This window comes from Danio rerio, chromosome 3, assembly GCF_052040795.2.
Source record: "Danio rerio strain M-AB ecotype USA chromosome 3, GRCz13ab, whole genome shotgun sequence".
In the NCBI taxonomy this organism is placed as follows: Eukaryota; Metazoa; Chordata; class Actinopteri; order Cypriniformes; family Danionidae; genus Danio; species Danio rerio.
This window is the reverse complement of record NC_141023.1, coordinates 52,251,367-52,275,000: the sequence shown is the minus strand read 5'-3', so window position 1 is coordinate 52,275,000 and position 23,634 is coordinate 52,251,367. Positions and strand designations below refer to the sequence as shown.

The 23,634-nt window shown below is 37.0% G+C and overlaps 1 protein-coding gene and 3 long non-coding RNA genes across 6 annotated transcripts in view; 2 read left to right on the top strand and 2 right to left on the bottom strand.

Annotated features, from left to right (window-relative positions):
- The window catches only part of LOC147846047 (uncharacterized), a 169,108-nt gene that overhangs the window by 15,665 nt on the left and 129,809 nt on the right, over window positions 1-23,634 (top strand). The window lies entirely within an intron of this gene.
- Window positions 1,159-23,634, bottom strand: part of gas7a (growth arrest-specific 7a) — a 108,982-nt gene continuing 86,506 nt past the window's right edge. Inside the window, exon 11 of one of the 2 annotated variants that reach the window (XM_087243394.1) lies at window positions 1,159-1,878. In XM_087243394.1, the coding sequence (XP_087099520.1) occupies window positions 1,765-1,878 (114 nt within the window). In that variant the 3' untranslated portion in view covers window positions 1,159-1,764. 2 annotated transcript variants of the gene reach the window in all.
- On the top strand, window positions 13,441-21,781 carry LOC147846049 (uncharacterized). Of its 2 annotated transcripts, none has more exons than XR_015481272.1 (3): window positions 13,441-14,631; window positions 18,440-19,631; window positions 21,585-21,781. It is a non-coding gene; the product is annotated as an uncharacterized LOC147846049 (long non-coding RNA). The 2 variants fall into 2 exon arrangements; XR_015481273.1 differs by having other exon boundaries at window positions 18,440-19,665; window positions 21,616-21,781.
- Window positions 14,821-17,776, bottom strand: LOC137490775 (uncharacterized). Its single transcript, XR_015481271.1, has 7 exons — window positions 17,698-17,776; window positions 17,470-17,591; window positions 16,520-16,603; window positions 16,345-16,399; window positions 16,170-16,245; window positions 15,919-16,095; window positions 14,821-15,732 (listed from the first exon to the last, which is right to left on the bottom strand). It is a non-coding gene; the product is annotated as an uncharacterized LOC137490775 (long non-coding RNA).

Sequence of the window (23,634 nt, the reverse complement as noted above, 5' to 3'; positions counted from 1 at the left end):
TGTTACCGGAGAAACATACAGAATAGTATGAGGCTAAACAAAAATACACAACTGTTTATAGTTGTAATATAATATAATATAATATAATATAATATAATATAATATAATATAATATAATATAATATAATATAATATAATATAATATAATATAATATAATATGCAGCACAGTGGCGCAGTGAGTAGCGATGTCGCCTCACACCAAGAAGGTGGCTGGTTCGAACCCCGGCTGGGTCAGTTGGTGTTTCTGTGTGGAGTTTGCATGTTCTCCCCGTGTTTTTTTTTCCTCTGAGTGCTTTGGTTTCCCCCAAAGACATGTGCTATAGGTGAATTAGATAAGCTAAATTAGCTATAGTGTAAGTGTGTGAATGAGAATTTTTGAGTGTTTCCCAGTGATGAGTTGCAGCTGGAATGGCATCCGCTGTTTAAAACATATGCTGGATAACTTGGTGGTTCATTCCATCATGGCAGACCCTAATTAATAAAGGGATCAAGCCGAAAAGAAAATCCGGTCCCACCCTAAAGGGTGACTTTTTGACAGTAGCAAGATCATGCATTCTTTTTATTAATTACCATTACGATATTTGGATAATAAAAAAGCAGGAAATTTGCTAGCAGTTTATGTGTAGCAAGAGAAAATAGCATTAATGTCATTTGCATTTCTTTTGGTAAAAAAAAAACAACAACTTTTTTTTTCTTCCTACAATACAGATTTAACGATATAACCACTGATGGTGGACTTTAGATTTTTACCCCTCATTAATTTGATGCTGGTTTATTCTGCTAAAGATACATTTTTTTTTTAAGATGTCAAACACTTTATGGCATCATGAAGCTGTCTGTAACAATAATCCTAATGTCTGACCCGTGTTTTAGTCCAGGCCACTATATATGGGTCAAAGATAAAAACAGGTTTTTATTATTATTGTTTATAATAAGCAACAAATGCCATTTTTCTTACTAAACATACCCACTAAAATGTAATTCAGTTTAATTTTCAAAAATATTGTCAAGCACCCTTGGACCAAGAATTATATTTTGACATAATTAAAGACTCTATTTAAGGAAAATGGTGATTAACTGTCATTGTAATTCTTTATATTTTATCACTATATCATATAGATTAAATTTTTTTTTTAATATTTTAAATTTTTTATTATTATTATTATTGTTCAGAAAACAGGTCAGAATTTTATACAAATATAAAACACACAAGTAATGAATGAAACTGAATATATTTTGACTTTTTAATTTAAATTATTTGAAACATTAATATAGACAACTAACTTTAAATGGGGCTCCTCATCTTTGACCCATATATCTACAATTAGCTATTTAGTTCACTTTCTTCACAACATTTCAAAATAAAATCTGATTCGATGTAATCCACTTTATAGGCATCTGCTGAAGCAAATAAACAAACAAACAGGTGCTTTACTTTTACAGTGCTTTTCCGATCTATAGCACTGATGTCTATTGTAATGATGTTACACGTACAGTAATAAACACTCTGAAGTATTAAGTAGCATAATAAATTTGGACATGCAGGATAAAATGGCTACTAAAAAAACTGTAACGCACTGCTGTTCCTTCCCACTACTCTTGACATTATAACATTTAAAAAGTCTTCTGTAAAGCTTATATTTTGTAATGCTTCAAGGGGTGATACCTGTATGGCTTTGGCTGAGAGGTTGAAGTACTCAGGAAAACAGGCATGCAGGTAGATTCATATTGTGTTTGTGTCTGTGTGAGTGTGCATGTATGGTCTAGATGTCCATATCCACAGGTCTCCGATCTCCTGTCTTGTGCTCCTTCACCCAAAGCTCTCTGTCTTTTGCTGGATCCACACTCTGCAGGAGCTGATCCACTGGCTCCAGTGTCTAAAAAAACAACGAATATCATAAACATAGATGTTACGGTCCATGTGAAATCAATATTTACATTGTTTACTTTGTTGTCTACTTCTTGTTATTTTTTAGGTGAACAGTTAGGGTGCTTTCACACCTGCGAATCAATTCAGTTGTTCCGAAACAGGGATTAAAATTGTTACATTGTTGCTCTTTGTTCTTGGTGCAGTTTGCTTTCACACTGCAAAGTTTCTAAACAGACCAAAAGAGCTAAAATAAGTCACGTGTGAGTAAACTCTCCTCACATTGGTCAGAGTTTCACGGTTTATTTTGCAGAGTCCCGCTTAGCTGTCAGGGGAGGTGGTGGTTTGGTGGTGTTTGACAAAGTGTGCGACGTGTCTGAAGAGCGAAGAGGGATGCTGTAGGGAGGGATCAGAAGGGTGTGCGACGTATTTGAGGAGTGGGAAGTAGACGAGTGATTACCGGGAGATTATCACTCATTTGCAGGTATTCGGGATACTCTGTGTATTAGCGGGAGACTCGGGATGTCTGTTGAATGACCTCCCACCCTACTCATAATTCTCTCTTCATATAGCTGCATGCCTATTACATATCCATAAAACACTGTGATATAACCGGGCTCGGATCGTATCGCTTTCTCACTAAAATCGATTCGCTCCAGAGTTTGTTTCAATCGAGCCAAGACCACCTCATTCAAGCGATCTCGAAGCGATTGTTTGGCGTGGATCTGAGAGCGATTGTTGGATTCACATATGCTAAATGAACCACGCAAACTGGGCAAATGAGACAGGTTCTGAAACAAAAACCTAGATGTGAAAGCACCCTTAATTTGCTTTAGGACCTTTGTTTGATGGCTTCAGCCTCAAAAATAACAACGATCCTCTTACTGTTTGTTTTCTAAAAAATAAAGCCCCGCTACTTATTAAGTATTCATTTCAGTTGGAAGCACTGTAACATACTGAAATAAAGGTCTTAGTAAATTCTGAATAAAGCAGATTTTAAAGGTTCAGTACTGTCACTACTGAGTGTGACATGATAACATCCTTTTTGTACATCAAACTGTAATTTAGAAACAACAGCAGAACTAAAGCGAGGCTCCATTCATACCATTCAACTTAGTATCCTTGAGACTTCTGTCCTTGAAGACAGTTTAGGGGACCTTGAGGCATTTTGGGGCTGTGATTTGTGCCTGGAATTTGGGCTGGCTTTCTCTCATGTGATCCTGAGACCCAGCCTGGATATGTACCCAAGGTTCCTACCACACCGTTTAAAGACCAGGTGTTGAGCCTGCAAGTGCTGCCTTTGGAGGAGGCAGACCCAGCCCTTTTAATGGTGTGTCCTGTTCACCCTGGATAGTGGATGCCATCTTCCTTGCTTATCAGGGCCTGGGCGAGCCTTAGCCCCCCCAAGAGTCAAAGTGCAGTCCACTTGGAGTGTCACTTCATCTTGGGCGTAAGCACATATCACCTATCCAACAGATATCTGTAGAGCTGTGGGCAGGGTCACACCTAATACATTCACAAGATTGTATAATTTTCGAGTGGAGCCGATTTTCTCACATGTGCTGGTAACTCTGGTGAATGAGGAAATTTGGTTTGGTGTTGTAACCCGCTTGCTGCGTTTTTCTCTCTATCACAGAGATATGTGTGCTTTTTTCACTCTGTTCAGTTGAGTTTCCCATTTTGGCAAACCTTATAGTTCTTCCAAAGACCCCAGCACCTGACTCAGCGGAGGACTCCAGGTGCCTGGCCCATTACATTGTTGGCATGCCTACTTGGTCTACCCGCGTTCTGGATATAGGTGCCTACTATGCGCAATTCCCACTGGAGATCCCATTTGCTTCACTCAGCCATGGTGTAGTTTCCCCCTCTCAGGGTGCTTTCACACTTTGTTCAATTGCCTGAACTGTACCCAAGTTCGATTGTCCCCCCTTGCCACCTTCTCGTTTGGTTTGTGGTCACACTTTCTTTTTTCCTTCTGAACCTTGGCATGCTTTCATCATCAAGCAGCTGTTTTGTGTATAGCTGTTGCCAGGTGATAGACACAAAAGCAAAGCACCAAAATAAAAATAAAAAAACATCCACACATCACGGCCGTTTCACTTTTACTAAACCTTTTGGTTTTAGACATTCAAAAAGTGACTCAAGGAGACAAACAGACATTATCTCTGTCTTTGCCCTGCTTGGCAGCAAGGTACAGTATGTGATACACCGACACACACACACACACACACACACACACACACACACACACACACACACACACACACAAATGAACGTTAACAAAACAATACTTTGTTGTTCTGTTGACAGTTTACTTCCGTTATTTGGTACGATTGCATTTATACCAGAAGTGAACCGGACCACAGTTTGCGTGAACCATACCCCAGATCATCTCTTTCAGGTTCATAAGACATGTTCACTCTAGCTCAACACACTGTTCTCTGGCGTCAAACAAACCCGGGTGCAAACCAAAAGTGCAAGTGTGAAAGCACTAGGCAAAAGTGGGCCTGTGTCTTCCCTCCCCGCTTATCATCCTTCATATGTGTACTCCCCCTTCTCATGGTTAGTCCAGATGTCTTCTTGCCATCAGGTGTCCCCATTTGGGCAGCAGGTGGCCTCCACAGCGTCCTTCCTATTGAAACTGCACGCTTTCCATATGTACTGTCATATTTAAAAATTCTTAAAAACTTAACTGGGTTTATTTTTTATGATTCCCCAAAAATATAATTAAGACTTTAAATGATTTACAGGTAAGTCAGGTAAGTTAGGGCCAGGGGGCACGTTAGAAGACATACAGAAAACATCTCTGGTGATGATGGTGCACTCACAATGAAAGTCTGGCAAACCTCTCACCAGTGATGTGGTAAGGTTCAATCGCTGTGGCGTTTTCCATACATTTTTCCATAGTGGAAGTTTCCACATAGCATTGAACTTCCCCTCTTGCTGGGGAAGAAAAAGATAACTACATAACCCTTGTTCCCTAATGGGGGTAACAGAAATGCTATGTTCCTTCGCCACAAGCGGTTGTGCCTTAGCTGACAGCTTAGTTTGGCTCTTTAGCTAGAAAAGGTGTCTCTGTAATGCACGGCTGGTATCTTTTTACACAAATGATTACAATAGTTGCCAGCTGTGTACACTGATGGCACCAATTCATTGCAATTTCATTGGCCTGTTTTATAATTCTTTCAGATGATTGGCTTCTGACGAAATCCCCATAGAGGAAGTTTCCACATAGCATTTACGTTCAGTGCAGTGAACAACGTGTTATCTGCATTTATTTTGCACTAAAATTACCCTCTGGTAATGTTGCATTGTTGACGAAATGAAAGTGTTTCAATGCATTTACATTTCCTTAAATTAGTTAACATTGGTAATGTTGCACTGTTTTTGCAACATATTATGAACTTTTAAACAATATGTGAATATTTTTGTCCAACAAATAAATAGCAAATTGTTGCATTTTGCTAAATATTTGTATCTTGCACCTAATACATACAGTAAGACACAGAAGTGAGTACACCTCTCACATTTTGCAAATATTTAACCATATATTTTCAAGTGACAACACTGAATAAGAGACACTTTGCTACAACATAAACTTTGAGTATAGAGCTTGCATAATGTGGCAGCATAACGGTTCAGTGGTTAGCACTGTCACCCCACAATTCTAAATTTTTTCAAATGATAAAATAGAAGGCTTTAGGCAGAAAATAGATGTTTAAGTTTTTGCACTACCTTTACCTCAGACTTATTAAACATTCCACCAAAGTAAAATAATCTACAGTGCTTCGAAATGATAGAACAGAAAGTACTAGATAAACTTATAAATATGTCTAAACCAGCTACATGTATATTAGACTCGATTCCAACAAAATTACTGAAAGATTTGCCCCCTGTAGTAGGAGAACCTCTTAATGCTATTAACTCTTCTTTATCCTTAGGCCATGTTCCAAATCTTTTCAAGATAGCTGTTTATGGGCCTATTATTAAGAAACCACAACTTGATCTCTGCAACTTAGCTAATTATAGGCCTATTTCAAATCTTCTTTTTATTTCTAAAATACTAGATCAAGTTGTTTCTGCTCAATTGTGCTCCCTTCTACAGATAAACAATGTTTTTGAAGTGTTTCAGTCAGGTTTAAGGCCTCATCATTGTACAGAAACTGCATTAGTGAAAATACCTATACTCCTAGCTGCTGAGAGAGGCTGCATTTGACACTATTGACCATGAGATCGCGTAAATTTTACAGGTGTCTAGGGACAGGCTTTACAATGGTTTAAGTCATACTTAACTGACTTGTTACCAGTTTGTAAGGCTGTACTCACACTATGTACAGTTGCCTCGAACTGGGCCAATCGGGCCTGGGCATGCTTACGTCATCGCTGCTGCGCTGTTCAGTAAGCGCTCTCGCTCAGCACAGAGATTTCTCTAGTTATATCATTTCAGTCGTTTGATATGCAGTGACGTGCAGTGATATATTTCGCCAAACAGTCCTTAGGGATGTCACCAACAACCGTCAGTGTTGCGGTGGTGTTTTTTTTTTTTTTTTTTTTTTTTTTTTTGCGGGCCGGGGGTTTTACTAAAATAATCTGTGACAGAAGTTTACTCAAAAGTGAAAGTTCTTTTTGTCATTAATTACTAACACTCCCGTCACTCCTACTACTTTCAGAAAACAAATTTTGATATTTTACCATATGAAAATGCAAGGAAATAATGAAAATTGTGAAATTAAAGCAATAGTGTAGAGATCTGGTCCCCGCATCAGGTCAGGGTGCACCAGTAGCCTTTAAAACGCAGACGCAGAGGCGCAATAAACTCACATGGGAAAGAACTGCACATTCATTCGATGTTTTAGTTAAATAATTCTTTAAATACAACTCTAATGATCTCTAAAAGGGAAAAAAAACGCAAAAGAAATTTGTCGTTAAATTAATTTTTACATTCGTTTTTCGAGTAACCTGATAAAAATATTTTGTCGGACACTGCACAGTAATCTACTCTGTAATCAATATTATAATTTATTCTATTCATTATTATTAAAACTAAACTATACAATTGATAAAGCAAACCCCTTTATAATGTTTGCTTTCATTTTGACACAGCTAACTGTTGTAATAAGAAACATCCCATTATGCAGCAGCAGTCTTAAGTTAAAAATACCTTTTGAGTTTAAAGATGATCAGCCTGCGATGTCAAGTTTACAGTGTCATAAATGAAATAGGTAGTGCATGAGTAAAGGGGATTTGCTGCATCAACCTCTCATATGCGCTGCAGGTAGGCTGAATGATAATCTTTAAAAAAATATGCAATACAAAACTTTAAACATTTATGTTTTTGAAATAAAACGAAAAGAAATCCGGAGAGTAAAATATGATTTAAACCACTGGTCTGGTGCTGATACTTTATTGTTTGTAGCGAGAAAAAAAAAAAAGCAGATGAAAACCTGGCTGGGAAGACGGCGATAACATCGATTATCTGTTCTCCAGAAAAGATCACGACATTGATACTTGATCATACAAGGCAGTTCTTGTTTATGATCATTAATATTAACTAATATTAATTCTTTTCTAGATTTTGTTTTAGTGCTTGTTCTTGTCGCCCTAATATCGCCTAGGCTTATTGCATGTACAAATCCGATTATGAAGAATGATTAAGGGCTAGCATTTTTTTTTATTGCATCCTTTTCGCAATTTATTTATCTATTTATTTTTTTAGGTGGTGAGAACATTATTTACTGGCAAAAATGTTCCTCCTGTACCACCAACAAATAAAGTAGCCTATACCTAAGTTAATTTACCTTTTATTTAAAAAATAAGAAATAACTTAATTAAATATTAATTAATAAGACATGCGTATAAGCATACGTGTTTATTTTTGAGCTTCCGTTAATAAAACAACACAATACTGTTTATAAATATTGTAGTTAAATATTATATAACTTTAACTGCTTGAAACAGTATAATAATAATAAAAAAATTAGCTTACTATTAAAAAGTCAGATGTTTAAAAAAAACTGCTTAGGTTCTCTCCACCTTTTGTTTTGTATTCATTTTTTAAATTATTTGCCAGAAAAACTAACATGTTGACTTTGTCCGGTTTAAGTGAAGAATGGGGTTATAATGATTCCAGCAATACAAGTTCAGACTGTGTGCTTGTAGCGCAAATGCACAGATAGCCTACTTTTTCAAAACCATGCGAGAGAGGGTTTCTTGCTTCATTGTTCCGCCGCCCGTATTTCTCGGAAAGCAGCTATACTGCGGAGTGACGCGTTATTAACTAAGTTACCAAATATGGTGCTCCATTTCTTGTCAATGTCTTCCATTTATCACTTTCTCTTTTGTATCTGGCCATTTTTCTAAATGCCTCTGCGATACTTGGCTGACTAGCTGGGCGTTTGCGTTAAGAAGGTTGATTATAGCCTACGTGGCTTTTTTTCCCTCGCCGTCAATCGCCACTAGCTTGCATGGTTTGGGACCCGTGGAGCTGTGTATCGATGGATTTGCTCTTCAGTGTTTGGACTCTCAGCAGGGAATATAAAACCCACTTTAACACTTAAAGTGTTAAAGTGTCACTGCTTCTCCCCACTATAAACCATTTAAGCATTAACAAATAGTGAATTCATTATCTCTTAAGCATTAACTCTACGTGAATAAATGTTAGTAAGTTCATAACTGCAGCTACAAATGCTCTATTCTTGACTTACAACCACATTTGTAATGTGCTTAATAATTGTACTTTCATACGTTGTTAATTATTTATTTTTATAATTGCATTATTTACAAACCAGTTACTTCAGCATAGTTGGTTGTTTTTTTTTAAATCATTCAGATTGAGTTAGTAAATGATTAATAAACTAATAAAATTAACATTTATAATTTGTATTGTTCAGGCATATACAAATAGTTAATTTGTATGTTAATGCTTTATTAACTAAACTTCATCCAGTTTTGTGACCTAAAGTGATTACTATTTATGCTTTATAAATCCCTTATAAATGACAATTAAAGGGTCAGTTAAATTCTAAACAGAAAAAAAGAACATAAATAACATTATTCATTTATATCTGTTTGGAAGATACACAAATAAAACTGTACTTCAAATAAAAAAATAAATCTTTGCAGTTTTATGTTGTATGTTGACATTCCTGTTATTTGGCAATGTTTGATCTTTACAGTTATTTTACTTTTTAGATAAGAATGCAAAGATTATTGTTTATTTGATAGTGAGCCTTTAATTGTCATTTATAAGGGATTTATAAAACATAAATAGTCCTCACTTTAGATTAGATTACAAGACATACTAAATGCCTGAATAATGAGATATATAAACGTTGATTTCAATAGTTTATTAATAATTTACTAACTCATTCTAAATTATCTTAAAAACCACCAACTACTCTTAAATAGAAATGGTTTGTAAATAATGCAATTCTTAATTTAGTAATGAAAAATAAATAATTAACAAAGTATGAAAGTACAATTATTAGGCACATTATAAATAAATAAAATACATGTAGCTGCAGTTATAAACTACTTACTAACGCTTACTAATATAGAGTCAATGCTTAACAAATAATGAATTCATTAGATGTTAATGCCTGGTAAATGATTCATAGTGTGTAGTCATTATAACGTGTTACCAACAAAAGTATTACTTATTAGGCTAAAATACTGTACAAAGCAGTTCTCTCAACTCACCCTGTAATTAGAGAGATACAACGTTAGCATTAGCTCTACTGTAAAAGATCTGGGTGTTATTTTAGACAGGAATTTAACTTTTGAAAATCAAATCTTCCATGTCATAAAAAGTACTTTCTTTCATCTGAGTAATATAGCTAAGTTACGAATTGTGCTATCCATCTCAGATGCAAAAAAGCTAGTTCATGCTTTTATGACTTCTAGGCATATGCAAAATGCATCTGCCAGAGTCCTTACCAGGACAAAAAAATATGACCATATCACCCCAATTTTATCCTCCTTAACAGTGGCTGTCTATTAAATTTCATATTTATTATAAATGATTGCTTCTTACATATAAAGCTTTAAATAATCTAGCTCTTGTTTATCTAACCAACCTTCTTCTGTCTCGCTACAATCCAACCCAGGGCTTCTGGTAGTACCCAGAATAGCAAAGTCTATTAAAGGAGGTTTTGCCTTCTCATTTATGGCTCCTAAACTCTGGAATAGTCTTTCTGATAATATCTGAGGCTCAGACACATTCTCTTAGTTCAAAACTAGATTAAAGATCTATCTTTGTAGTAAAGCATGCACACAATGCATCCCATAACAGTTTAATGTATGAGTGTGCTCCATGCAGGTGAGTGGGCTTGACAACCTCCTGTAGGAGACACTCCTATCTTAATTCACCAGAAATTTTGTTAGAAATAATCATAAGCTTTACATGTTTGTTTCTATGTATGACTGCTATTTTTATTTACAGCACTTAATTTTTGCCCTGATATTTAATATCTCTTCTTTAAATACTTGTCTTTTGCAAACTGCTTGCGGGCTTTATTGTGCATCATCTTTAGAAGAGGCTTCCTTCCGGGATGACAGCCGTGCATACCAAAATAATGCACAGTGCGGCATATGGTCTAAGCACTGACAGACTGACTCCTCCCCCACTCCTTCAACCTCTGCAGCTAAGGATATGATGAATATGATATTTTCACTTAGGGATGTGTACTCACTTTTGTTGCCAATAGATTTGACATGTATGGCTGTGTTGAGTTATTTTAAGGAAAAAGCAAAGTTATACTGTTATATAAGCTGTTTATCTACTTCTTTAAGTTGTAGCAAAGTGTCATTTCTTCAGTGATGTGACGTGAAAAGTTATAATCAAATCTTTAAAATTTTGACTAAATTTCCGGGGTTGTAGTCACTTCTGGGACATCCTACATATAGATATATTTGTCTCAAACTGTGACAGTATGGGGGTAAGTATTCACTGTTAAAAATTGTCCCATTAAAAAACAGTAAAATACTGGCAGCTGCAGTTGCCAGCAATGTACTGTTATTTTACAGTATGTTGCTGTAAAAATACATGGACTACATTGATTTACACAATACTCAAGTGAACTCATTTTGCTCACTGAAAGCAACTGCCTCAACTTGGTCAACTGCTGAATGAGTTTATGAAGTAATGTGCTATATATGCTTAGAAGCATACTTATAATGATAACTTATTTTAGTTAATTAGAAAAGTTCGGTTTAACTCTAATGTCTTATTTTTCACAACAGCACACAAACATGTAAATCTGGAACTACCAGAGAGATTTTGACTGCATCAGCAACTAAACAGCCGCTATATTTAAATAGAGAAACATGCAGAATAACATCAGCAGTTCATTGTTCATCTTTAACTCATACACTGGCTCTACTCTCCTCCACAACGGTGACAGACAGAAGAAATTAGCTTCAGGTTTTACAGTAAAATACTGTTTTTTCCTTGATTTAACAGTAATCTACTGGCAGCTGTGGTTGCCAGCAATATACTGTTTTTCTACAGTCTACTTCCGTTGTGTAAATTAACAGTATATTACTGTTAAAATACATTTTTACACTGTGTTTTTACCTCTCACACCTTTAACCCTTTAAACCCCAGAGCATATACTTCAGTTTTAATTGAAGTGTCCACACTACTGAGTGTTCAAGAAACATGGAGCAAAGCTGAAGTAAATTCATTAATTAACTGACTAATTAAATGATAATTGAGGATTAACAATGAACAAATGAAGAAATACTGAAGGGAAAAAACAAGAACAGAACATACAAAACTTTAGTCACAGCTTTATAATGAAATAACCTGAAGAACAACAAATGATTAAATCATTTAAATGATCAGCGGATGATTAAACAACTCTACAAACATCATCACCAGCTACACTTATTACTTAATACATGTATTTTTGTATAACATCTACTAAAGTTCTTCTTGAGAAAAAGTTGAAGTTTTACGTCACCATCATGGAGAACAGAGTTTGCTTTAGTTGGGCTCTTAGCCCTGTCATTTTTATTGTTAATATATCTTGGCTGCTGCAATTGTTAAGAACTTTGTTTGAAAAGCTCTTTTGTTGTGGCAAGCCAGCCAAAAACCTAAATAAGATCTGGTGATGTTCATGTTGCTATTAAATGGCAGAGTCTGTTCTCATTTACTATAATAAAATGTACTGCTCCTATTCAATGTTAAATCTATTGTTTTACATTATATGTCTATATATGGCAATGATTTCTGGAAGTTTTTAAGAATATCTTGGACAATAACACTGCTCTATGGTGTAAATCGCACTCAAAGAGACATCAATATTCAGCGGATGAACCTCAATAATGGTGACAACAAATTTAACAAAATTAACAGTTTAACTCACAAACAGGCAACTGAAAGTCTAAACATAAACAACAGCAGAATCAAACACAAATAAAGAAAACCGTTAGACCATAATACAACATTTATTTATACCGCAATGCATGCTGGGATATTTGTACAGTGCCACTCCCATCATGCATTACAGCATGAAACATTTGAGATGTTACCATTGTTGAGATACAAGGTCAGATTCATGAGGTCTGAGTGTGTATTTGTCATAACTGAACTGTTTTGTATGTTACTTCTTAACTGTTAAGTAATTACAGAGGTATCTTTTCTGTTTCCACTTCTCATTAATTAATTTAATACCTGCAACTAAGTATAAAATCTATTGCATGAGGCCCTTCATCCAGATTTATACCAAAACATTTATCAGAACTAATTTCAGATAAATAAATTTCTCTATTTATTGACTTCCCAACTTTATTGATATAGTACAAACGTTTTGTAAACTCTGTATTACAGCAGTTGGAAAGTCTTCTTAAATGAGTTCAAGGGTGAAGAGCCCAACTAAATCAGCCCCTCACTCCATTACGGTGACACAAAAAACACCTTAATTTCTGTTGGATCTCAATGAGAATAGTATGGAAGTCAAATCAGTCAGTAATAAGTGTGTGTCTGCTGTTGTTTGTGGAGTTGTTTAATGATCCTCTGCTAAGACTGAAGCTGTTTTATTTTATTTGATTTTATTTAATGTTGTAACTCAAGTCACTGTTTGTATTTCTTGTTTATTTTCTTCAGTAATTGTAATTATTAACAGCAGGTGTTCATCAGTGTCTGAATTCACTCATTAGTGTTCATTAAAACTGTCAGGTGAACTAGATTAGTTAACTAGTGTATGAAATAGTGAACAAGGACACAAAGCGTGATTTCAAACACAGACTTCAGAACATCGAATCTGAACTCTGTTAGCTCACAGTTTTCTGCAGTTGGTTACTTTCTCGAAAACAAAAATGTTACCTAGAAAGCACTGTTTTTAACAGAATATTACTGTTTTAGTGAAAAAACATTATTTTACCGTAGAATCTGACCGTTTTTTAACAGCAATTTTTTACAGTGTTCCTAGCGCTTCACTTTTCCTACATTTATGCAAAAGCCTTATTCCAAAATGGATTAAATTAAATTGTTTCTTCAAATTTCTGCACACAATACCCCATAATGACAATGTGAAAAAAGATATTTTGAAATTGTTGCAATTTTTTTTTTAAATAAAAAAGCTGAAAAATCACATAAACGTAAGTATTCGCAGCCTTTGCCGTGAAGCTCTAAATTGACCCTTTGCTAAGCCAGACCTAAAAACCGCCACCCACCAATCATGGCTTAGCAACCATAGCTACACGCAGGGGCTCTGTCAAGCTTTCGAGCGAGGGAAACAGGCCAAAGCGTTGTGCATATGGTATGTGCAAATCTGACACCCGGTATCCTAAAAGTTTGGATCGGGTGGTGAAATTTTTTCCCTTTTCAAAAACAAAAACCCAAGGGGAGAAATGCCAGCGTGGATCAAGCTCTGTGAGGGAAGCTTTATCTAAACTCTTATCTAAAATCTAAACTGTTTCCAACAAAAACAAAAAGCTGGTTATGTTTCACAGCTGTCTTTTTCTTTTTTTCCACTCGATATTATCCGCAATGCTCCGTTAAAGCCCTCACCATAGTAACTTTAGTCATACTAATATTGAATCGGTCATGAATAAATGATCCCAAAAATACAAATCTCCGAATCTGTTGCTAACTTTACTAAACTTCATATTTACATCTGTTTCAAGCTACGAATATTTGAAATTACAAATCAACAGAACAAAAAGGAGATGTGACCACAAACTGGGCACTTGCAATCAATCCGGCAGCTGTTTTGCAGTGATTTATAAACAGCACACAAACATACTGACAGTTATAGGTAACATACGGTACATTGTTATGGGGAAATGATGCTAATATGTGGCACAAATCCATCAATTTCCCCTTTCTGGTTGTTCTTTTTTATGAATGAATTATGTAGTAGCACTGTCCATGCATGTTTCCTCATCGATTAGTAATGCTATATTTCATTGTACACCAATAGTCTATCAGGCTTTTTGGCTCAAAATAGAGAAATCACGATTTAATTTGTTTTATTAGATTATTTCACCTCCCCTGCTGTGCATGAACTAAGCTGTTGAATGGTCAGCGTATAAGGCAGGTAGGCTAAGCTAGCTTCAATTTTGATTGAATTATTCTATAATCAGTTGCCTATTATGTCATTAACATACTCCTGTAATTCATACTGCAGTCCTTTTTGCCTGGCTTTCTCGGATATCTCACCTGTTCGCCAAAAATGATGCTTACACTCTCAGAAAAAAAGGTACAAAATTGTACCTTTTAGGGTACAAATGGCCCGTCACTGGGGTGGTACCCTTAAGGGTACAAATTTGTACCTCTATTTAAAGGTACAAAATTGTACCTTCTACATTTGTACCCTTTAAGGGACAATTTTGTACCCCCACCGAAGGTACAAAAATGTACCTTTTTATATTATATAGCATTTTCAGGGTACTGACCCAGGCATTTTGATCCATTGGTGACTGCATGCACAAATAAATAAATAAAACATTTCGGTTCGCAGATGTCCATTTTTATTTATTAATGTAGAAAATATTTCATTACAACTCACAACTGAATGTGTCAAGAAATAAAATTACACAGTAAGTATAAAGCAGACATGTAAAACAGTAAAAAGAACAATTTAGATAACAAATAAAAATTGTTCACTCACTGTACAGTATATAATCTACCCTTAATACAAAGACCACAAGAATACTGTTTAAGATTTATAAACACATTACACAGGCTACATCAAGTACTGCACTTTATAAAGTCCAAAGTATTTGTCTTGAGTCAGAATACTCAGTCATAATAAATAATTTGTCATCAAAATTTTCTCTGTATTTCAGAATGAAGGCAAACTTTCTCTATAAATTGCTTCAACAGTGCAGAAAACCAAAAACATCAGTAGCCTCTTCCTCAACATCAGTAGATTACTCCTCATCATCCTCAAGTGGAGTTGTAATTTGTTGTAACACAATATGTGTTTATGCTTTTGATAAACATGACATGGAAAGCACTCATAACTGGAAAATGTTCTTTGATAGTCATTAGGACCACAAGTTATTTAAAAATTTGCTTTATGCATGAATGATAGCAGTGTGCTGGATTAACTTGATGATTGTGATTATCCCAAGAGCATGTAGAGAAACAAAAAACAAGGTTGATCACTCTGGTAACTGGAGTAGATCGAGGCTTGTCACCGTCCACCGTTCATTCAAAACATTCCACAGCAGAAACATCAAGGTGTTCTTCTAATAAGATGGATATGTCAAAAATGTATATTCGTCCACATCATTAGCCCGGCCAATCGCAATCCCATCAACTCTGAAGACTGCCGTGACTCGTCTTGTTAACACAGTTGTCCAGTCGGAGGCCTCCTCCTGTACTTGAACTGTTGGATGTGGTGAAGATGATTCACTGTAAATGACAAAGCAATAATTACTTTAATATCAGTCACTCTATCACTGATGAAGTGAATGAACCACCAACTTATCCAGCATGTTTTATGCAGCAGATGCCCTCCTAGCTGCAACCCAGTATTATGAAACATCCAGACACACTTATTCACACACACATTTATACACTACAGACAAATAAGCTTACCAAATTTAGCTATAGTGCATGTCTTTGGACTTGTGGGGAAACCGGAGCACTTGGAGGAAATCCTCACGAACACTGGAAGAATATGCAAACTCCTCACACAAATGCCAACTGACCCAGCCGAGGCTCGAACCAGCAACCTTCTTGCTGTAAGGTGACAGCACTACCCACTGCGTCATCCTAATATAAAGAATATCAAGAATTATAAAATGCATTTATAACAGCATATACTGAACAGAAAACAACATACGCACCGGAGCACAACGAAATGTTGAAGTGTCTCGCTTAACAAGGCTGGCAACATGAGAAGTGCTGCTGTAAAATCAATTCCTGGAACATAAGATGTGGCATACAAACAAATATGAAGGAATCCATCTAAAGCTAGAATTTAATAATATTAATCAAGTGGAGAAAGTTTAGAAAGAGTACCTTAGAGTCAGGTCCTTAGAATTCTTCAGTTGATCTCTCATCTTTCGATGAATACCTAGAAAATAATTTTAAACACGTGGGTGTACATTTATTGTTGTTTGTAAGTAAAAACCTACAAATTTAAAATAGTATGTAAGCCATTAAAACCATGGTATAGATAATGAGACATACTTACATCTTGTAACTGAGCCATGCTTTCATATGACATGCCTTCATTGGTCTGATGCTGTTAGGCTGCATTATGTTGTTCAATCTTGTCCTGAAATACAATTGGAAACTTCATAAACTTCTGGAAAGCAATAAGATAAAGCAATAACTATTTATTTATTTTGAGATATTAATAAAATAGGTAAAATAGCTCAAGGTAAGTTACCAGTTTCAGAACAAATAAGACAAATTATTACATTAAAGAACAAAGTATAACTTAAAACGTCGATTTATACAACGTGGTATGTTAATAATTATTCTACATTAACATAAGTATAACGTTAAACAATAGTAAAGCACCAACAATTCTGGACATGAGAGTTTGTGGACACTCCTCAACATTAATGTAACTTAGACACTTAAACGAAGATATGTACAAGCATACACACGCCACGTTTGTAACTAGCCACGTTTAACTTACATAATCAGTTGCTTTGCCGGTGACAAAATTGTGATTTTTCTTCACGAAATGGCGGTGTATATAACCGTCTAAAATTACATTTCCTCGGTCAACCGTGGCTAGAAAATGGCCTCAAATTATAAAACATTATCGATAATTACAAATTCCAGTATTAATAACAAAAGGTTTTATATCAAGGTATATGAAGACTTTAGTCGCGCGAGCTCCGGGCCACACCGCTCATTACTCACGGCCCGATTCCGGTGCACGGTTACGGCAGCGTCGGCTCGCTGCTGCCGCCGCATCTGGCCTGAGTAACGATACAGCAGACGGACTCGGGCAGGCGAGAATCTAGCCGCAACTGGACCGAGTGTATTTTGCTATCTGGGTTGCGATTATATTCCGCCGTGGCAACACTTATTATTAAAGCAGTTAAGTAAGATATAAGGCGCGAATACGTAACGTAGGCGATAAAGGGAGCTTTTACACCGAGAAAACTAACAGCATATAATACTCACCTTCTATAACGTTATGTCCCTCGGTGACTTCGATATCATATTGTATTAACTTCTTTAATAAGCTGCAGACATCTTAGCAAACTCCACCCTGCAGGCCAACGTACACCAGTCAGCCCGGAGCACTTAAAGCGGGGGAAAGCCGAGACCCGAGAGTCAGACAAAATCAACAGAACACGCGGCTTCACATGTAAAAATGAGACTGAAAATATAACTTTAATACATTCTTACCTGAAAAATGGGGACTCCAAAATAGACTTTTCTTTGAAAAGCGTGCGAAGTTCTGTGTAAACAGCCAGCATACTCTACCGACCGCTGCCTCAGTAACAAACACTACTATAACGTCTCAACAAGCCAAATTCTTAAAGAGACAGCAACATCACCACCTGTATGAAGATGCTGTCAATCTGCATGGTTCTTATTCTACATCCCATATACTATAGGGTCTTAAACAGTAAGCAAAGACCAGTATTTACATTTTTTATGATTAAAATTACATTCAATTATAAATTAAATTATTAACGATTTTGAGAATTTTTTTAAATTTAAATACATGAAAAAATTTTAATTATAAAAAATATTTAATTCAATCAATTTATTTATTTATTATATTTATAAATTATGTATTTTAGTATTAATGTTTAGTATTAATGCATTTAAATTAGTGTTATATAGTGTCTTGATCTTATCATGAGCTGAGGGTGCAATTTTGTTCCTATAGGGAAACAAAATATATAATTGTACCTTTAAAGGTTCCAAATTGGTCCTTTACGGTACAATTTTGTATCCAAATGTGCTATAAAAGGTACAAAAATGTACCTTTCAAACCTAAATCTGGACATTTGTACCTTTATAGCCCATTTGAGTACAAAATTGTACCCTAAGGACCAATATGGGACCTTTAAAGGTACAATTATATATTTTGTTCCCTCTAGGAACAAAATTGTACCTTCACTGTACCTTTTTTTCTGAGAGTGTAGCGAAGGGTCAATTGAGCTCAGTTACATTCTGTTTTCATTGATCATTCTTGAGATGCTTCAGCAGCTTGATTGGAATTCACCTGTGGTAAATTCAGTTGACGGGACATGATTTTGAAAAGGCATACACCTGTCTATATAAGGTCCCAGGGTTGACAGTGCATGCCAAAGCACAAACCAAGCATGGAGACAAAGGAATTGTCTGTAGATGTCTGAGACAAGATTGTCTTAAAGCACAAGGCTGGGAAAGGTTACAGAAACATTTAATAACAATGAAATTAATGTGAGAATTTCACACCAATTTCATGTCTGGCGTACGTGCATTTCTTGTGTGTGTTTGTTTTATTTCCATTGGCGACTCCTAGAGTCAATTGAGTTAAATTGCACACAACAAAGTATCTTTGCTGTTATCAAAGTATCCAGCTGTATGGGATGTAATCATCTGCATATCTAGCAGGTATATAAGGTTTCCATACCATGCAGTTGACCAGCCAAATATTAAAATGCAAAGTGCAGTGATCGTTGGTTTTCTCAATGTAATCGGTCAACCGACTGCACGCACATTGCTATAAAGGCACCATCTGAATTTGCATACGTGAATCGGAAACATTTCTATTGAACAAATGTGCAAATAATATGAGACGTTCAAATGCTCAACAAATATTGTATCAAGGTGGCCTTGGTCAACCCATGATTAATTCATCCTCACAAACAGCATGGTTGGTATGAGGCTCCAAGGTGGCAGGCACAACAGGTCAGTTTTGTCAGGGTTCTGCCACTCTGGTCTTGTAAATTCTTGTTTTGATGGCACAGTCTGGACACTAGCTCTGTCTTGTCCTGTTGTGCTCACCTTGAGTTTTTTTTGGGTTGAGCACTTGTTTTCTGTCATTGTGTGTGTCTCTGTGTGCACGCCGTCGTGAGAGCACGCAGACTGTGCAGCTCTTGCTTGATGCGGGCGCACGGGGTCTGTGCGTACTTGGGATGTGCGATCTTGTACTTGTGTTTGTTTTGTTCTGTCCACATCGGGCTGTTTCATTCACAGCGTCTAAGTCTGGTTGTGTCACACCTGTTGTAGTGCCCTCATGTGGATACTTGAGGGCACTAGCATTTGTTTTGTTTTTGCTTGTATCTCTGCACATGTAATCACTTATCGTTTTCAGCTGTTCCTTGTTTGTTTAATTGAGTCTTGTCTTTATAAGCTCTGTTCGTTTGTGTTTCAGTTGCCTTTGGATTTTTCATTTGTACTTTTGTTCCTCGTGATTTGGTTTGTTTGTTTGATTACTTTGTATCATCTCAATGATTTGGATTTCTGCTCGTTTCTTGTCTGCACTGAGTTTTTTGGATCATCGTTGTTTAGTTTAATAAATTTATTTTGCTGCACATGGATCTTTTCTTGTTTTTGTGAAACCCTTTCGTGACATAATCCAAAGGCCACACCAAGATCCAGCAGCAAAATATATTTTTTCCATTTTTTGTCTTTTCTATTTTTGGTTGAAGGATGAGTTTCCAAATTAATCCACCAGCAACCAAAGGGGAGCGGTTGCTTCATTCTTAGGCATTGGCGGCTCAACGGCAGCACGGGTTGGAGGTAGGAGCTTTTGCCCAGGCTTTTTGGACTTTGGCTGTGGGACTGAAATTATGTGACTTTGAACTGATGAGTAGTTTTAATTAATGTCTGGATCAGCCTTTTTCTATTGAGGAGATGGATGAGCTTAAGATCACTCAATTTTGGGACTTTGTTATTCACCTCAAACAAGATGCACTAAAGTTTGATTTTATTCCCAAGATGGTTGTCCCTCCAGAGTCCCCACCTCAAGAAACCATCATCCCAGACTGTGTTTATACAGCCATAGAGTATCTTGACTGTCTTGGTGACATTTTGGCCAGTGTTGAGTCTGAGCTCAAGGTTAATGACTGTTTTTAATCTCAGTCTAAAATTATTTCTTGTCCTGATACTCCAATTGAATTTGTTTTTACCCCAGGACCCCTGTCTAAAATGGCTGAGAACATGGAGGATTTTTTTTCATAAGAATATTACTCCTGAACCAATCTGCAAATTGACCCTTAATTCATATTTATTGCCCAGAATTGTGGTCACCTCACAACCTTTGCCAAAGATGGTTAATAATTCAGAGTTTTTGTCTTGTGTCTCTGCCTATTTCAAGTTTCTGCCTGAGTCTACTGCTAGCCTTTTTGTTCCTGAAACCAGTTTGGAGTCCTCATGCTCTCATATGGGGGAACTTTTGTTTTCTGTTTTTTTCTGATTCTGATTTTTCTGGACTCATTGATCCTGTTTTTTTTTAATATTCTTGAGTCTTCATTTTTAAGTTTTGCACCCCCAGGCACCGGAGAGCCCCCAGCCCTAGAGCGCCCGCCAGTGTTTGCTCCAGCTCCAGAGCGCCCACCAGTGTCTGCTCCAGCCCCAGAGTGCCCGCCAGTGTCCGCTCCAGCCTCAGAGCGCCCGCCAGTGTTGGCTCCAGCCCAAGAGCGCCCGCCAGTGTCGGCTCCAGCCCCAGAGCGCCCACCAGTGTGGGCTCCAGCCCTAGAGCGCCCGCCAGTGTGGGCTCCAGCCCTAGAGCGCCCGCCAGTGTCGGCTTCAGCCCCAGAGCGCCCTCCCCCAAGCGCCGGAGAGCCCTCGCCTCCAAAACAAGCTTATGCTACATGGAGGACTGCAGTCCCATCTTCACCACCAGGGTGGTCATTTAACCAGCATAGGGGACCACCAAACCCACCAGTTGCACCTTGGTGGATCTATGACTGGTTTAAGGGGATTTCCCTCCCTATTGTACTACCATGGTGGATTTCAGTCAGGGGATCATTTCTTCAAGGCTCCTTTGATCACCAGCTCTATGGGCTCTATCTTGGCCTTGTTTTGTTTTGTAAATTGTTTTGTTTGTACTCTCCTAAGTATAGACCTTACCCACCATCCCTCCCCGTGGTCCACCTCCGTTCCACCTCCCTCTTATACAGTTGAGAGTGTCTGGTATCTACTCCCTTTGAGAGGGGGTAATGTCACACCTGTTGTAGTGCCCTCATGTGGATACTTGAGGGCACTAGCATTTGTTTTGTTTTTGCTTGTATCTCTGCACACGTGATCACTTATCATGTTCAGCTGTTCCTTGTTTGTTTCATTGAGTCCAGTCTTTATAAGCTTTGTTCGTTTGTGTTTCAGTTGCCTTTGGATTTTTCATTTGTACTTTTGTTCCTCGTGATTTGGTTTGTTTGTTTGATCTCTTTGTATCATCTCAATGTTTTGGATTTCTGCTCGTTTCCTGTCTGCAATGAGTTTTTTGGATCATCGTTGTTTAGTTTAATAAATTTATTTGGCTGCACATGGATCTTTTCTTGTTTTTGTGAAACCCTCTCACGACAGGTAGCCGCTGGGATGAAACTTGCGTGTTGCTTGTGTGTGAGCGCACGGTAAAGTGTTTTAATTTATCGTGTGCTCGTGTCTTGTGTCTAGGTTTGTTTTGTCCAAGCAAATGGCTCTGTGTTTACTCTGTGGCCATGTGATTCAGTCTTGTCCTTTTTTTGAGTTCTCTCATTGGCTGCGTGTTCTTGTCCCGTTTTATGTGAGCACAGTCTAGTCTAGAGGGTGTTGTCTAGTCCCACCCTCCTTGTTACCCATTATTAGTTTATTAGGTTTACCTATTTTTCTGTTAATTTACTTCTGCTTATATTCTCCTCATGTCTGCTGTCCTGTGCCAGTTCGACGTTGTATGTTGCCTTGTTCCAGTCCAAAGTGTTTCAGTCCTGATCCCTGCCAGCCTTCCCATCCTAGTCTGTTTTGATTGTTTATTTGTTTTATTAATGTTTCCCCCCTCGGGGTTGTCTATTTTGCCTTTTATTTTATTTTATTATAAATAAATAACTATTCACTCTGCACTTGGGTCCTCGGTCCTTTTCCCTAAACCCCAATCATGACAAGTTGTAGAGCGGGCAATTGGGCTGCTGAAATGCCAGTGGTGCTGCCTTGATCAGAGCGGAGGGTGCTACTATACCGCCCTAACATAGTGTTGCTCTAATACATCTGTGTCTCTCACAGACAGGCTCGGATTAAGAATTCAGAGGCCCCAGAGATCTCTTGTAGCCCCCTACCTGACCTTGCTATTTGAAAAGGGTGCCAATGCAGTTTGTAAGGCTCCAGTTGATTTTTGCTGAATTTGGTCTATGAGAGATAAATTTGTATCTGAGAATCTTTGATGAATGGAAAGACAAAACTGGAGTCTGGCACAGCTTGGGGTTAGGTTGGAAAAGACTTGCCTCCAAATCTTCTCCTGTGATCTCTGGTTGCCAGATCAGAAGAACTCTATACATGGCGGCCTTGGTCACTAGCTTTTATAAGGATGGTGTTCTTCCGCCCTTAGAAGAAGAGGCGAACAAATAGAAACTTACCTTGCTAAGAATACTTTTACGATTCTTTGTTCCTAAGTTCAGTGATTTGTATATGCATTCTGGGCAAATGCTGACGAAGAATGTTTAACATTTCTTAAAATGTTAAAATGTCGCAAACGTATTAATAAAAATGTAAACGACCGTTTAGTACACCAAAGTAGCTCTGCAAAGACATCAAACATGAACCATCTATGATCTTGTTTAAATATAGTATTGTCAATTATTAATTATATTATTATTATTACACACAAGATTTATATATGAGCAAGGGACTTGTTGCGAACTCCTGATTACACATAGAAAGAAAATAAAGGATTGCATAAAAAGAAGCATAAGTATAGAGTTGGGTTATATAGAAGCATGACCATGTCTTTGTACAGCAGAACAACACATTCCTTTCCGGGTCGTAAATACCTTTAAAATCAGATTATACACTAACAATTGCTCTTGCTGGATGGAGTTAAATTTAACAAAATAACTATGTGTTTAATCAGCCATGTTTGTTACAGTGGACAGCCTTTTTTAGGTCTCCCCAGAGATACTCAATTAGGTTTAAGCCACAATTATGTTTCTGAGCTATTCAGTCAGTTTCTTTGACCTGATGATTTTTATTAACTGTAATATAGCCAAGTGTGTGGCTTTTCTAATCAATTCCAACCAGTTTAATCAAACATAGCTGTACTCAAATAAAATTGTAGAACCATCTCAAAGATGATTCAGAAGAAATGGTCAGCACCTGAGTTAAATATATGAGTGTCACAGCAAAGGGTCTAAATACTTAGGACCATATGATATT